Here is a 16221-nt window from a genome sequence, read left to right as displayed (position 1 = left end):
ACATTTAAGGTTGTTTAATAAGACACTGGTCTGCCCAATGCGCTAGCAACTTTGACTAGGTCACAGGTAGAGAATTATCTTTCTGATCAACCCAACAGCTCAGTTGGAAGAATGTGAGGCTCTTAATCTCAGGGTTTGTGCCCAACGTTGGGCTAAAAATTTCTGCATTGCAGGGGTTTGGACTAGATGACCCTCAGGGTCCCTTCCACTTCTACCCTTCTTTGATCATATGACTCACCTTCCGTAACTTTGTTAAATCACCCTCTTAAGTCACCTAGGTGAGTGCCAGGACCACACCTGGTGGCAATTAATTGTGGATATTATTTAACGCACAATGCAGTGACGGTGAAGACGTTTGGATGACACTGAGGACCAGTATCGTGAGAGGAGGAGAAAATCCTCTCTCTCTCTCTCTATCCACTTAGACCACCCTAGGCATAATTGAATAAACCTCTGTCATGTCTCTCTGCCCCATAATCACGTTTTTGCCTCATATTTCTGTTCACTTGATTCCTTCCATTCCTAGGTAAAGGTCAAGGACCCCTGGATGTTTACGTCCAGCCAAAGGAGACTAGGGGGTTGAGGCACTCATCTCGCTTTTCAGGCCGAGGGAGCCGGCGTTTGTCCACAGACAGCTTTCCAGGTCAGCATGACTAAATCGCTTCTTGTGCATGGAGGACTGTGACAAGTGCCAGAGTGCATGGAAACGCCGTTTACCTTCCTGCCGCAGCAGTGCCTACTCACACTGTTAGGTTGGCAGGAGCTGGGACAGAGCAACAGGAGCTCACCCCTTGCATGGATTCGAACCGCTGACCTTCCAATTGGCAAGCTCAAGAGGCTCAGTAGTTTAGACCACAGCGCCACCCGTGTGCCACTAAGAGTTACCTGCAAGGCTACCAATTTGAATGAGCGCTTGGTAAAGTGCCCCCTGGTGGGCCCTGAAAGAATTGCCTACCAGTGGCAGACAGCAACAGCAGCACTCATATCACTGTGTTGCTCTAGGTCAGCGGTTCTCAACCTGTAGGTCCCCAGATGTTGTTGGACTACAACTCCCATCATCCCTGAGCTCTGACCTTTCTAGCTAGGGGTGATGGGAGTTGTAGTTTAACAACATCTGGTACCCACAGGTTGAGAAAGGCTGCTCTAGGTAGGCAAACTAAGGCCCAGGGGCCGGATCTGGCCCAATCACCTTCTAAATCCAGCCCACAGATGAGTAGAATGTGTCCTTTTATTTAAAATGCATCTCTGGGTTATTTGTGGGGAATAGGAATTCGTCCATTTCCCACCAAAAAATATAGTCTGGCCCCCCACAAGGTCAGAGGGACAGTGGACCGGCCTCCTGCTGAAAAAGTTTGCTGACCCCTGCTCTAGGTCAGCTGTCCTCAGCTGAGCACCCTCCAGAGGTTTTGGACTACAACTCCTATCAGTTCCAAACAATGGTCAGAAATGATGGGAGTTGTAGTCCAAAATATCCAGAGGACACCAGGTTTGGGAAGGGACTGTTATGAGAAATCAAAATGGTGGCACCTAGAACACTCTTCAGTTGTTTCCAGAAAGTGCAAATAGCCAGCACTTATCCTATGAACCCTGCTGAACAGGGGCCACCACACCAAAAGCCCTGTTCCAAGTTGCCCCGGAGCAGCTTCTGCTAGCCTTGGGACTTGAAAGGGAAACTCTCCTACAGAACACAGTGACCTGCTGGGTACAGCTCAAGGGACAGGACGGTCTCTCAAGTAGCTACCATTTCAATATGCAACAGCCAATGGTGGGCCTTGGAGATTCACCCTATATAGTAACTCCTAACCTGGCAGACACCTGGCCAAATCTCAAATCTCGCCAGCCATTCATTTACCTTCTTTAGCAAATCTGGCCAGGTGTTTTTCCAAATTGTTCACGTGGTGCTTCTCCAGGTAGCTGTAAAACTGGAATAATGTCACTGATTCAGCTGGGAGATCCGTCGAGGGAAAGAGCAGGCTGCCTCCAACTATCTGCTCCAGGAACACCTGCAAAACTGAATGGGGGTGCATAGAAATGAGGCGCGGGATGTTTTAAACGAAATAAACGTGAGGCAAGCAGTTCTATCTAGAGATGGCCAGGGCTTGGATATTTGAATTTCCTCCTATACATTGGAAGGTAAGAAGAGCCTTGCTGGATCAAAACAAAGGTGCATCTAGATCAATATTTTGTGTGTAACCACTATTACCTAAACACTTTCAAGCCTATCCTCAATGCATTCAGAACTAAACAATAATGCTGTGTTGTTGTTTTTTAAGGAAGTTGAAATGGTGAATATAGTAATGGGGCAAGTTATAAATGCTGAAGAATTATTATTATTACACAGATTACATTTTTATAAATGAATACATTTTCCTTTTAATCAGTCAGTGGATATTTTAATCATTGCACCACTTTGGATTAACTGAAATGCAAAACTGCTGCCAAGTTTTCAAAGTGATCAACACTGGGCGATCACAAGCAAAGGCACAAATACAATCGTGCATCTCATGCACCCAGGGTAGACAGGTATTACCTTTTTCTATGTGTCCTTGATAGTTCTCTTTCGTTTTGAACATCAGTATGTATTTCAAAGGGTTCCAAAATCTCTCCGCTGGACAGAACAAAATACTCCCCCGCTCAGTGCACTCACTCCAAATCTTCAGGCAGCGCTTCTGCTTTTTAGCTTTTTGAATGACTGCAAAAAAATAATAATATGAATGTCAGCAAGGGGCCTGAAACTCATTTGCAAGTTCAAAGTGAAATACCAGATGGTATGCCTTTTCTGCAGTGGCTCCCTCATCTGTGGGATGCTCTCCCCAGGGAGATTTACCTTCATTATACACCTTTTGGCACCAGGTGTTAACCAGGCCTTTGGTTGATTTGATTGACATCCAATGCCCTTTTAAAATCAGGGGGGGAGGTTATTGGGTTGTTGTTGTTTTTATTTTGAATATGTATTTTGTGATTTTTTTATTTTGATTTTATCCTGTGAAATGCCCTGAGATCTACAGGTATGGGGTGGTGTGTGTGTGTATGTATATGTGTATGTGTATAAAATAAAAAGCCTAAATTGAGCCTGTGCTAATCAGTACACACGCCAAAAGGAAAATATGCACAGATAGGAATACATAGACGGATGCATACATCCCCAAATCACTCCACTAGCATTTTACTAATCTCAATAAAAGCTTGATCCCAAGCTCCCAGATCAATATCTGCCTTCTTGAGAGTTTGAGTCACATATGACGTGCAAAAGAATGCGGGGGTTGATATGTCCAATGCAGACTTTTTGTTTTGCACGCAAGTGAGAGCTGGGAGGCCATTAGAAGTGGAAGATCTATTTGAAGGAGTGGCACTTGGTTAAGGAAGGAATTCGAGAACCTGTGGCTCTCCAAGTGTTGCTGGACTCCAACTCCCATCAGCTGTAGTCCGACAGGGAGGTTGAGAGAAGGGGGGGAGTGAGAATGGGTGTGTGCTATGTGTCTAAGAACAAATGCACAGATTGCGTAGGAATGCATTTGTTGGTGTTGGTGTTGGTGTCCAGCTGTGCACATGCGGGTATGTGAATTGGGATGTGTGTGAGAAACCTGGTGGGGTTATTCCACCCACTTTTGCTTTGATCCCACTGGCTCCTTGAATGTTAGCCACAAGCGAATGCAGCCCTTGGTCGTAGTAGGTCCTCCAGCCCCACCCCCTGCTAAACGGGGGCTGAAAAACAGAGGATTCTTGGGAGTGTCTGTTCCGCACCTTAAGGTTTTGGACATCTCATAACTTACTCTCTTCCACAGAAGTCAGGTTCCGCGGCACAGGAGCAGCCAGAGCAGAGATTATCTCCAGAACATGTTTCTGTTGTGACACCTCTTCCAAAAGGCTCTGCTGGACAATTGGAGCTAGGTTTGGCAGGACAAGTTTCTGGAAGCCAAAGAAGGGAGGAGTAAAGAGGCTACTGCTCAGGGTTGTATACTAAGCAACGAAGCAGCCAAGTTCATCTGCACATGATCCAAAACTTTCCCAGGGCCATCAGGGAGAACACCTGCCTTCCACCTCTGCAGCTGGGACACACATTGTCAAATGCAACAGCTGTGAGTTAATTGCACTCCGCTGAGCATGGATATGAATAAAGCCACTTCCTTTCTTTTGAAATTACTGTGTTGTTGTAGTGCATGCCGATAAGCAGCTGCCAATATTATGGACCACAGAGAAATGCGCAAAGAGGACTCTTGCAATACCGCAGCTCTTGGGCTGCAATTAAGGCTTTTCCGTTCATTTCGCATTTACAGGTGAATCTAACAAATCTGCATTTTTCCAAAACAATATGAGAATCAAAACAAACACAGCTATCCTTCTAAATTTGCACTTACCCGACTTCTGCAATGCAATTCTGCATCCAACCAAGGTTTGCAAAAATGCACATATTAGGCAAAATGTGGATATAAAAACTGAACACATAGGTAAAAATGACACACAAGGATGCATTAAATTTGGGGAAATTGCTTGCAGAAATGTGTATATAACTCAAAGCTGCATATAAAAATGTGACTATTAGGAGAAAGCAATTTGCAAACTACCATGCAAATGGAGAGAACTGAATCTTAAGACTAGAAAAATGAGAAACTGAGGGAACTAGAACTGACAGATCACTCCATTCTCAGTTGCAATCCAAAGCTGGTCATAAAAGCCAGTGCAAACAAGAAACATCCTCGTGCGAACATTCCTGTAAAAGGGCCTATGCACAGCAGAAACTGACACAGAAACCCCAACACTGGCAACAAATACCTTGGCAAACATGCAAACTATATAAGCACACTCACTAGTGAGCTGAGATTAGCTCAATATTAAGTTGACACAAATGAGTAAATAGGTTTGCTATTGGAGCCTTATTCTAACTTCCCACCCCCATACCTATGTGATTCATAACTGAATGAGGATGGGGAGCAAGACTGCAACACTGGCCCTACCCCTGTCTGGGATGCTCTGCCTCCACGTTTACAGCTGAAAATAATGAGTTCTCACCAGAAGGCATTTCCTTGTAGTATCTCAACAGACATTGTAATGGAGCATTGAACATCTGCTGACTGAGAATGGTTCTTAGCCAGAAGATCTGTTCATGAGTAAGCATTAACAGAACCTTTGGGAGTCTAAGGCTTCGGGGTTCTTCCAAAAATCGTTCTCTCTCTCTCTCTCCTATGTGAATTGTGCTCTTCCCACTCCTGACTGCTACTACTGTATAAGGATGATCAGCATGAAAGAAGGAACAGCTGGCTGCCCTGTTCTCAGATATAGCACAGCCAGCAATCAATGGAACTGGAAGGGGCCTACTTGCTGAGAGATATAGCCAGGAGCAGAGACTTTTGGGAAGTCAGCCCGTGTGCCAGAGTTACCTGGGACCTCACAATCATCACAGTGCTTCCTTGTTCAGCTCTGCACTGGGTAGTCATGTCCCCAGGGAAGTCAACATCTGGAAGTGCCTTCAAAGGCTTCCTGAGAATTTCTGCTCAGGCCCTGGAAACATAACTATCGGTTGCAAATAGTCTGACGAGCATGTATTAGGAAAGCAGATTTAAGAGAGGGTGGGTGTCTGTCTTGTTTTTACCAGAGCGCCAAATAAGAGCTAGACCACCTTCCTGTGGGAACAGCTGCCCTGGCATGAGAAAACAGCCAGGCAAACCTTTCTTTAAATATTTGGATATCCATTACAGTGGTACCTCGGGTTACATACGCTTCAGGTTACAGATTCCACTAACCCAGAAATAGTACCTCAGGTTAGGAACTTTGCTTCAGGATGAGAACAGAAATCATGCTCCAGTGACGTGGCAGCAGCAGGAGGCCCCATTAGCTAAAGTGGTGCTTCAGGTTAAGAACAGTTTCAGGGTAAGAACGGACCTCCGGAACGAATTAAGTACTTAACCCGAGCTACCACTGTATGTGAATCAGTGTGGCACTCTCAGAAGCAAGGAGAAGGTCATAGCTCAGAGAAAGAAGCTCTGAAGGTCCCATGTACAACCCCCTGAATCGCCACTTAACAGGGTCAGGCAACAGCAGCTGGGAAAAACTGCTGAGATTTCTATTCCACCTTAAGAAGCAGATGCATGGAACTGTTGCGTGTCACATGTCTGTTTACATTCCAGCACAGCTTGCTGGGAACTTCCATTGTGTGTTGCTTTTGCTTTTCCCGTTTCTCTCTGAGAAGACGAGAGAGATGACATGTTTCTTTGTCCTGATTTATGATTAATAAATCTGTAGTTGTAGTATGCTTCCACAAGCCTCACGCCTATTCTGTGTGCACAGTTTGATCTGCTGATAGTGTGCCCTGGCTTTGAAGCCCGGGTCGCTGATTTACGTTGGAGCAGAGGTGATGCGTCTTCACAGCAGGACGCCAGGAAGGAGACAGCTAAGCTGGAGCTAGCCAGCTGGCCTCCCGGCCCTCTGCATGTTGACAAAGACCCCTTGCCTGAAATCCTGAAGAGCTGCTGCCAATGCGACTGGGCCAGAGCTAGCCCTTTCGATGTGGTGATGCTCTTTAGAAGTTGTTGGACTCCAACTTTCATCACCCCAACCAGCATGGTCAGTAGTCAGGAATGGTGGCAGTTGTGGTCCATCATGCTGGCTACCCCTGGAATGGACAATACCAGGATAGATGGACCAGTGGTCCGAACTAGCATAAAGGCTATGTTCAAAAGATGCAGGGATAGGGCTGCCAGCCAACCTGAAAAATACCTAGGGTTGTCCGGCCCTTTTGTCATCAGATGAGAAAGGGGAAAATCAAGTGTTCCAGTTACACAAAAAGGTTAGGCTTCTAAGGCATGCACAAGACGGTCATTACTTCCCTGTCTTGTTAGTGGGCTTCCCAAGAAGCATCTTTTGGGGAAAGAGGATGCTGGCCTAGGTGGATCTTTGATCTAATCTAGCAGAGCTTCTTCTTACACATGAGTCACAGGGATGCAGCAATCTCTCAATTTTGGTTTCTCCCAGTCTCTTTTTCCCAGTCTTAAGTTCAGTTATCTACATTTCCGCATCAGGTTGCGATTTTTTTAAAAAAAAGGTCTCACGAAGATTCATCAGCATTTTTTTAAGTGAGAATTTCTCCTAATTCATATGCAACAATAAACATTTTTGCAAAGTGGATTTTCCCGTTTGTATATGTTATCTTCCCCAATATGTACATTTTCATACACACGTTGCCTTAGTATATGCATTCCTGAACACATGCCTTGGAGACCTACAAGGCAAAATTCGGAAAAGTGAGAATTTCAAAGGATGGCTGTGTTTGGGTTTGCATATTGCTTCAGAAAGTGCGAATCAGGTAGGTTCGCCTTTGAATGAGAACTAACTTGAGTTTCTCCCGCCAATCCCAACTCATGAGAAACGGTTCAAATGTTTGCTGATTGTGCTCATTAAAACAATACAATCTTCTCTCCAAAGACCGACTGTCCTGTGTCTCCCGTTCCGTGAGATTAATAATAGTAATAAGAGCCCAATTCCCCCTTTTTTTAAAAAAAAGAGAGAAAGCAATCAAACACAATTCCCCACCTGCAGAAGAGCTCTGCAAAACTGCAGATGAGCTCCCAGAAGTGTATCTAGGTCATCACTGCCTGTGGTTAACTCCTTTTCTCTTTTGGTATCATAGCCCAGGGATGGAAGCGTGGCTTTGTTGTAGCTGCTGGTGCTAAGGACAAGGATAAGGAAGCAACTAATTAATAGAATGAAAATAAAGCACGGCAGCAGGGGGATAAGTGGTGAACCAAGCCCTATCTTACTGAGGAAATATGGTCAATGCCTCCTCTGAGTTATGATCTGGGATCAGATTCCAGTGATACAAAGGAATTCAGTGAAAGGAGCATAAGAACAGAACATCAGAAGAACCCTGGTGGGTAATGATAATAATAATTTATTATTTGTTTCCCCAGCCACTCTGGGCGGCTTACAACAAAAGATTAAAAATACCTTAGAATGTCAGACATTAAAAACATCCCTAAACAGGGCTGCCTTCAGATGGTTCTAAACCTCAGATAGTTGTTTATCTCTTTGACATCTGATGGGAGGGTGTTCCACAGGACAGGTGCCACTACCGAAAAGGCCCTCTGCCTGGTTCCCTGTAGCTTTGCTTCTCACAGTGAGGGAACTGCCAGAAGGCCCTCAGCGCTGGAACCTCAGTGTCCGGGCAGAACAATGGGGGTGGAGACGCTCCTTCAGGAATACTGGGCCAAGGCTGTTTAGATCAGTTCATCAATCCATCCACTCCAGCACCTTGCTTGTCAAGAGTGGTCAACCAGAAGCTTCTGGGAATCTATCAGAGTAGCACATTTGGTAGATGAGTGGTTGGTAGAGCATGAAGGCTCCCTCAACTCAATACTATAGGCAGCATAATTATTTAATCTGTTGGGCCATCACTCTTCTTTCTCACAGTCTTCTAACCTCTCAGAGGCAGGGCTGTGTATATACAGCATTTTTGCAGATAGGGAAAGAAGGTTGCAAATTTATATAGAAGGCCTTACCTGGTACTGCGGGTCCTTACACTCCCGAGGGATGACAGTTCTTCTGCACTGCCGTCAGCATTGAGGAAGTCAAAGCTTTCCAGCACTGTCTCAACCATCAAGCTCTCCACAGAGGAGTGTTTCAGTTGGTACTTTTTCGGCTGTTGGAAAATGCAAAATGAGTTGCATTTCCTTTTCAGTAGAAACCCTTTTCATCCCCATGGGCTATCAGTAGCACAGATATCACCAATGAATATTCCAGCACCACCACCCTGATTTCCCAAATTCCCATTAGCCCCAACCCACCATGGCCAATGGTCAGGGATGATGGGAGTTATAGTCCAATAAGAAGAGAAGAGTTTGGATTTGATATCCCGCTTTATCACTACCCGAAGGAGTCTCAAAGCAGCAAACATTCTCCTTTCCCTTCCTCCCCCACAACAAACACTCTGTGAGGTGAGTGGGGCTGAGAGACTTCAAAGAAGTGCGACTGGCCCAAGGTCACCCAGCAGCTGCATGTGGAGGAGCGGAGACGCAAACCCGGTTCCCCAGATTACGAGACTACCGCTCTTAACCACTACACCACACTGGCTCTCAATAATATCTAGAAAGCCAGATTCCCCAGACCTGCTTTAGGGTGCATTCTCTAGGAACATTTTCACCCCTGTGCATGGCTCGGGCATAATCCATATGTCTGCGCAAACGTTCTTGCCATCTTTGGGAATCTTGGAGTAGAAAGGATAAGTACCAAGAGCTAAAAATTGACAACAATTCTTTACCTTTAATTTGCCCCGGATGCAGAAAAGCTGGTATTCCAATTCCTCCAGTTGGATAGGGCTCGGATGCTGGGATTTCAACAAAAGCAACACTTCCTGAAGTGTCTTCTCAATTGACTTAGTCCTTCTACCACCTCTGACGTCAGAATTGCCTCTCGATCCTCTTCGACCAGCAGAGAGGACCTTCCTTTGCTGCACTAAATGGTTACTCCTGTCCCGGACGGTGGACTGGCCCCTCACTTTCTCCTGATCCAGTGGGCACGTTGGTATGGCGAGAGCGGGGTCAGCATGGGTGGTCTCTTGTAGGATGTCTAGAGTCCTGCGGCTGGGAGTTTGGCACAGCAGAAGGTCCTGCTGCTCTCCTGCCACACAAGCATCTTGTAGGATAGTCAGTGGCATGGGCAGCGCCCTCTGATTCGAAGGTGGTGTCACGTTCCTGCTTTCTGCCCCTTTTGGGTCCTCTGAGCTGAACGAGCTGCCTTCTGTTGTCTCCGTAAAGCTGTGGCTGGTGCTCCTCAGACTCATGTCGAAATCGCAGTCGGCCAAGTAGCTCAGGATGCAGGGATCTCGGGCCTCATCCCTGATATCTGCTTGTTTTTTCCCTTGCTGCAAAACAGACTGAGGCAAAGAGAGAGGTGGAATTACGCAATCAGTGCCTTTCTACAGCACATAGTAAGCGCAACTCCTAAAAGGAACCTGCGACCTTCCAGACATTGATGAACCTCAACTCCCATCATCTCTGAACAACGGCTACACTGAGCAATTAATTTTCTCTCAGTTTCTCATTTTTCCAGTGTTAAGTTCAGTTCTCCTCTCTAGAGGCTGAGCTCTCCCAGCACCATGTCCCTCAATTGCAAAATTACTCATCCAGGGAGGGATTCAACTAACTTGTTGTGCATGTGGAATGAGGTTCTCTTGTACAATGGGACTGCCTCCACCCTCTCCTCTTTCCCCCACGTTCCCTAAATCTGCTCTGGAGAAGAAGAAGAGTTTGGATTTGATATCCCTCTTTATCACTACCCGAAGGAGTCTCAAAGTGGCTAACATTCTCCTTTCCCTTCCTCCCCCACAACAAACACTCTGTGAGGTGAGTGGGGCTGAGAGACTTCAGAGAAGTGTGACTAGCCCAAGGTCACCCAGCAGCTGCATGTGGAGGAGTGGAGACGCAAACCAGGTTCCCCAGATTACGAGTCTACCGCTCTTAACCACTACACCACACGGGAGAATTGGGGGAGCATGGGCAGAGGATGGGGTGGGGTGGGGAACATCTCATTGCTCAAGTGGCCCTCATCCCCTGTGCACATGCCCCACTTAGCACTACAGGCAACATCCCATTTGTGCATGTTCAAGACATGCACAATTGCACTTGCATGCATTGCAGCAAACCTGGAAGTGGCACAGAAAAGGGCAGAAATGACCCTAAAATCGCACAAATGGCACAGAAACAGCGCCCAGCAATCCCACAACCCTTTGTACAGATGTTTAAGGCCTGTGGAGAGTTGGAATTTGAGCAAGAAGGGAGCGGTTGTGGTGGAGTTTGGTGATTTTTTTTTTGTTTCCCCCCCTCAGGGTTTTGTTTTTCAAAGGGTTTCCAGAGGTTTAGAGGGTGTTTACAGGCTTTTGCAATTGTGTTCCCAACATACACCATTTCACTTAAAGGCGTGGTGCCTCAGAACATAACCCCCATGTAAACGTACATGGAATTCCACCCCTAACCCATTGTTTTTCAGTCTTTCCGCCTCACCAGAAGCTTCTTCAGCTCCTTGAAGGCCCTTGGTGCATTACATCTTCATTTCATTAATTAGCAGCAGTTCTAAACGGCATGGCTCCTGTCTGAGGAGAGCCAGAAAAGACTAGTATATTGTGGAGCTGAAACTCATTTATCAGAGGCTGCTAACTGAGCGTACTTTTGTTTTCCTTTGCCCGATACATTTCAGCAAGTGGGACAATTTCCTGTAGGCTTGTCATGACACACTGCAAAAGTGGCTGGGAGAGTAAGCGCTTGAGCGCAGAAGCTCTTTGCATCTCGCTCATACTTACAAGGTAATATTTCTCTCGGAAGCTGGGGGTGTTTGGTGGGGTCCAGCTGTATATGGAGTTTTTCCTGCTCCCCACAGAAAACTTGGAGGCAGATCCAGGAGATAAGATGAGGCTTCCAGTGTCAAAAGGGCTGCGGGAAGGGGAGAGGGGGAGAGGGGGAGAGGGAGAGAGAGAGAGAGAGGATGAACTCGGAACTCAAAGGTTTCATGCGCCATACCCACTGAAGAAATGTCATTCCTCTCCCCCATAGTATGTTGGCACACCACCACTGTATGGAAAAATGCTTGATAACAACAACAACAACAACAAATTTATTATTTCTACGCCACCCATCTGACTGGGTTTCGCCAGCCACTCTGGGCGGCTTTCAACAGAACATTAAAAACAGAATAGAACTTCAAACATTAAAAACTTCCCTAAACAGGCTGATTGTTAAGTGCAGTTGCAGGAGAAAGTTCCGTTGCAGGAATATCTTGTTTCCACAGCTAAAAGAAAAACACCAATGTCATGTACATTGGCGGGGGCGATGCAATTTTTTCACCCAGCTAAGATATCTGCTGCAATTGGGAGGACAGTACAGAATATGGTTTTGCAAGTGTTGAGAGAACCTATTAGACTGCGTCCATGACACTGCTAGCATCATGGGGAATGAGTCCCCACTACTGTGTGTTTGACTGCCAAATCAAAACAGTTTCATTTGCTCAAGCCCTTTTAACACAGCATATTTATGTTGCTTTTATCCACTGGCTGTTTTTATTGATTTATTGCTGTTTAGTCCCTTGCTATAATTTTATTTTCATTACTAGCCTATAGCATTGTTTCGCCTTGTTTTTTTGCTGTTTGAGATACTCTGCTGTAAAAGCCACATTGAAAACGCTTTCATTAAAATGTGGGTAAAAGATATGACTGAAATAAATTAAAATAAACGAGGAGCAGCATAAATGCACATCCTGCCACTGGGATACTGTCATGTGAACGTAAGCTTTGATTTGCTTTTAACACTTCAGAAGCTGAACACTCATCCAAAATAATTCTTCATCTAGCACAGCAGTTTTCAAGCATGATGCTTTCAGGAAACAAGTGTGTTCACATCTTCCACCCCACCCTGCAAAAATGCAGAAGGTAGCAGCATTCATGCTATAGCCAAGTTCGTGTGTAGCATTTTTTAAACACACACACACACACACACACACACACACACACACACACACACACTACTAATGTCCCCAAATTGCAGTTCGAAAGGGGCAGGAAGAGAGTGACCAACAATTGCAGTGAACTGTAGTTCACACTGAATACAAGAAAGGTTCTGAGTAGCTTACAAGAGCAGTGCAGTGTTGTCCAGAGTACACTTAGTGTGCACAGAATGCGGCTTGAGGTGAGGGTGGTAGAAAACCGAGGAAGGGAGCAAACTCCACACTGCAACATTTTGTTGCAGGGCCCTGCAGATACATCTTTATTTTTACATGCACATATTACTCTACCACCAAAAAGATGCTCAGAGCAGCATTCCAAAACACAGATACAGTGGTACCTCGGATTACATACGCTTCAGGTTACAGACTCCGCTAACCCAGAAATATTACCTCGGGTTAAGAACTTTGCTTCAGGATGAGAACAGAAATTGTGCAGCAGCGGCGTAGCAGCAGGAGGCCCCATTAGCTAAAGTGGTGCTTCAGGTTAAGAACAGTTTCAGGTTAAGAACGGACCTCTGGAATGAATTAAGTACAGTGGTGCCTCGCAAGACGAAATTAATCCGTTCCATGAGGCTCTTCGTATAGCGGTTTTTTTCGTCTTGCAAAGCAAGCCCATTGACAGCTTAGCGGATTAGCGCTATTAGAGGTTTAGCGGCTTTTAGCAGCTTTTAGTGGCTTGTCAGCTTAGCGGATCAGCTGATAAGCGGCTTAGCTGCTTAGAAAAAGGGGGGGAGGGAAAAAACCCCGCAGGAACTCGCAAGACATTTTCATATTGCGAAGCAAGCCCATAGGGAAATTCGTTTTGCGAAGCGCCTCCAAAATGGAAAACCCTTTCGTCTAGCGGGTTTTCGGTCTTGCGAGGCATTCGTCTTGCGGGGCACCACTGTACGTAACCAGAGGTACCACTGTATTCAAATACAGTGGTGGACACCATCTAGCAAGGGCACTGAATCAATCTTGGGGAGATGGACATACCCTAGCGAAGACCAGTTATGAGATAATTTTCTGCCAGATGCATTTCAGCTGCTCAGTCCCATGGATTTCATTCAGATTTTCTTCTATTTTTGTGCACTTCCAGGCACCATTTAATCTCAGCCTGAAGACAACCTGAGCACGGATAATAACTTCTTTACTCTGAAGGTGCTGCTGCGATACCACCGTGGAGACAAGGCTTACAGAGCATTGAGGGTAATGAAGTTTAATTGGCTAAGTTCACCAGTGTCACACAGCTGGGCTTCGTCAAAGCAAGTCAGTGCCACACAGGAAGATTAGCAACTCATCTGCTTTTTCTCACTTTGTAGCAAAACAAGAGAAGATCTCTGAACGGCAGAGAATATTCCATCCAAAGCAGAAGCCACAGTTACTTACAAGTCCATTTCACTGGCTTGTTTCAAATGTATACACTTCACCTGACTACCGATATGCAGAAAAGATGCACTGTATGGTTTTCAATGTTAAAACCTCAATATGTGGGACCACCAGCCTCATATAACCAAAGTGCTTACATCTAATTAATGCATGAAGTACCGGTAGTTAATATCATAAAGTAAGCTGGCCTCCCAGGCTAAGCTTGGCCACTCTCCCTCATCATGGGAGTAAGGAAGCAATGTACAGCCGTACTTTGGTTGATGAACATCTTGCGACTCGAACATTTTGGCACCCAAACGCCGCAAACCCAGAAGTGAGTGTTCCGGTTTGTGAATGTTCTTTGGAACCCGAACGTCCAGTGCTGCTTCCATGGCTTCTGATTGGCTGCAGAAGCTTCCTGCAGCCAATTGGAAGCCATGCCTTGGTTACCAAATATTTTCGAAGTCAAACGGACTTCCAGAATGGATTGCATTCGACTTCCGAGGTATGACTGTAATGTATATTGATTCCTCGGTCTACCATGTGAACTCTGGTGTGTAACGCAGGGCCTTTTCTACAAAGCCATTCTTGTGTTCCTATACAAATAATTTAGGAACTTTCACCACTGTTGATCTAATCTAAGTTTTGCTGCCTGTATTTTTTTACTTTTCTAGGGGGGGGAAACATGCCACGGAACTGGATCTGTGCCCATTTCCCTTCTTTATTCTGGTTCAGCTATTGCTTTGGAACAGGACCATGTCTTCTTTCTTCTTCACAGCTCTACAAAAATGTAGAGCACATGGGATGATGCTGTGCTCAGGTTGTGTGTGTGAATAAATCCATCAATTAACTTTCATTCCATGAAAAACAAAAACTGGGTAAGTGCTGGAACCCCTGGGGTCTCTTTGTCGCTCAGGGATTGGGGTGGGTGCAACATCTGGGTATTGTTTTGGGGGAGTATTGTTGCTTTTTTATTTTTTACTTGTAACTCCTACAATTCATGTGGAAATTGTTCAGTTGGGCTGTGTACTTTTTGATGAGCTCTGATCATAGTTTATGTCTACTTTTGTTATGTTTGTATTTTTATTTTTTGCATTGTAAGCTGCCTTGAGCATGGTTTTAGTTATGGAAACGGGGAATAAAAAATAAAATGATGCATTGACACATGTTATGCTGGTGAAATGTTTTGTACCAGAATGACGTTGTTGCACAAGAGAAGGCATTGCTGTGGTAACAGCGTAGCACAATCAATTGTGCAAAACAAGTTTCCGTTAGCAAAGCTGTTGCATCGGATTCCGCTGGTGCACAACATTAAAATTCACCCATCATGTAGGGCAAGAGCTCTTTGTACTAGGTGCAGCAGAATTCAACCTTTTCAGATCCAGTATCTACTTCTAACCCAAACATGCATTTGGGGACCCATTTCTTAATCTTTTTACATATCTTTGCAAGGTGGTAATGCTCTTGCTGTGACCCACCTTCAATCAGGCCATGACCTACTCATGGGTCTCAATTCAGCAGTTGAAGACCAGTGAACTCGTGGACAGAGAATCATGGATACAGCCCTGGGGGTGTGGCATGGAGTGAGCGATGCTCTGGCTCCACCCACCACCAGCTGCAACCCCGGTGGGCTTTTTCCATGGGCCAATGGTCCTGCACAGAACATAAGGCTGTCTCTCCCTGCTCTTGAGATTTAAAGATTTTTTATTATTATTGATTTTAATTCATTTTGCTACATCAAACATTAAAGCAAACAAAAGAAACATACATAACACATACGCACAAAAAAGAAATATATAAAAAAGAGAAATAATAATAACGAAAAGAAAAGGAAAAACATCTCCTAACATAAGATACCAACAAATTAACTTACATTTAAATTTAATTAACTTACTTAAATTTAAAGATTTAAAAAGCAGAGAGAGAGAGAGAGAGAGAGAGAGCGCGAGAGAGAGAGCAGCTGGTTTGTAAATAAGTCATTTTATAGTGTAACGATATCCATTGAAAACGGGGGGGGGGGAGTGTGTATTTTTTTAAAAAAAAAAGTGGCTACAAGCAAGCAAACAAGTCTGCTGGGGTTTTTTGGGGGGTGTCAACTTATTGGGGGATTTTTGCACAAAGCCCCATGAGAATCCACTTGCTGAAAGACCAACATATTGTGCTAACTCAAAACACTGCAAAAAATGTTTTTAGATTTCCTACCAAGGATTAACTCACAAAATAAAACATGCCCCCAATTAAAAGAGTTTCTCGGAATAAAATGTTTCTTTCTTGGAGGAAAAACAATAAGGGTTGTTTGTGTGTTAGTTTTCCACTACAAAAAACATTGCAGGAATCCCCCTGGAGTTTTCATTTCCACACAGATCCAGTATATTATCGGAATATATTTTC

At 45.0% G+C, this 16221-nt stretch overlaps 1 protein-coding gene across 6 annotated transcripts in view; it reads right to left on the bottom strand.

The window, feature by feature from the left end:
- RIPOR3 (RIPOR family member 3) overlaps positions 1-16221 on the bottom strand; it is a 113594-nt gene that overhangs the window by 7194 nt on the left and 90179 nt on the right. For all 6 annotated transcript variants that reach the window (XM_083744177.1, XM_083744176.1, XM_083744178.1 and 3 more), the window contains 7 exons: positions 11288-11417; positions 9251-9865; positions 8493-8632; positions 7528-7663; positions 3774-3909; positions 2531-2692; positions 1853-2011 (listed from right to left, as the gene is read on the bottom strand). In XM_083744177.1, coding sequence (XP_083600303.1) covers positions 1853-2011; positions 2531-2692; positions 3774-3909; positions 7528-7663; positions 8493-8632; positions 9251-9865; positions 11288-11417 — 1478 coding nt within the window. The remainder of the gene's footprint in view (positions 1-1852; positions 2012-2530; positions 2693-3773; positions 3910-7527; positions 7664-8492; positions 8633-9250; positions 9866-11287; positions 11418-16221) is intronic.

The sequence above is a fragment of the Podarcis gaigeae genome, assembly GCF_964106915.1.
Source record: "Podarcis gaigeae genome assembly, chromosome: 6".
NCBI lineage: Eukaryota > Metazoa > Chordata > Lepidosauria > Squamata > Lacertidae > Podarcis > Podarcis gaigeae.
This window is presented reverse-complemented; position numbering and strand designations above follow the sequence as displayed.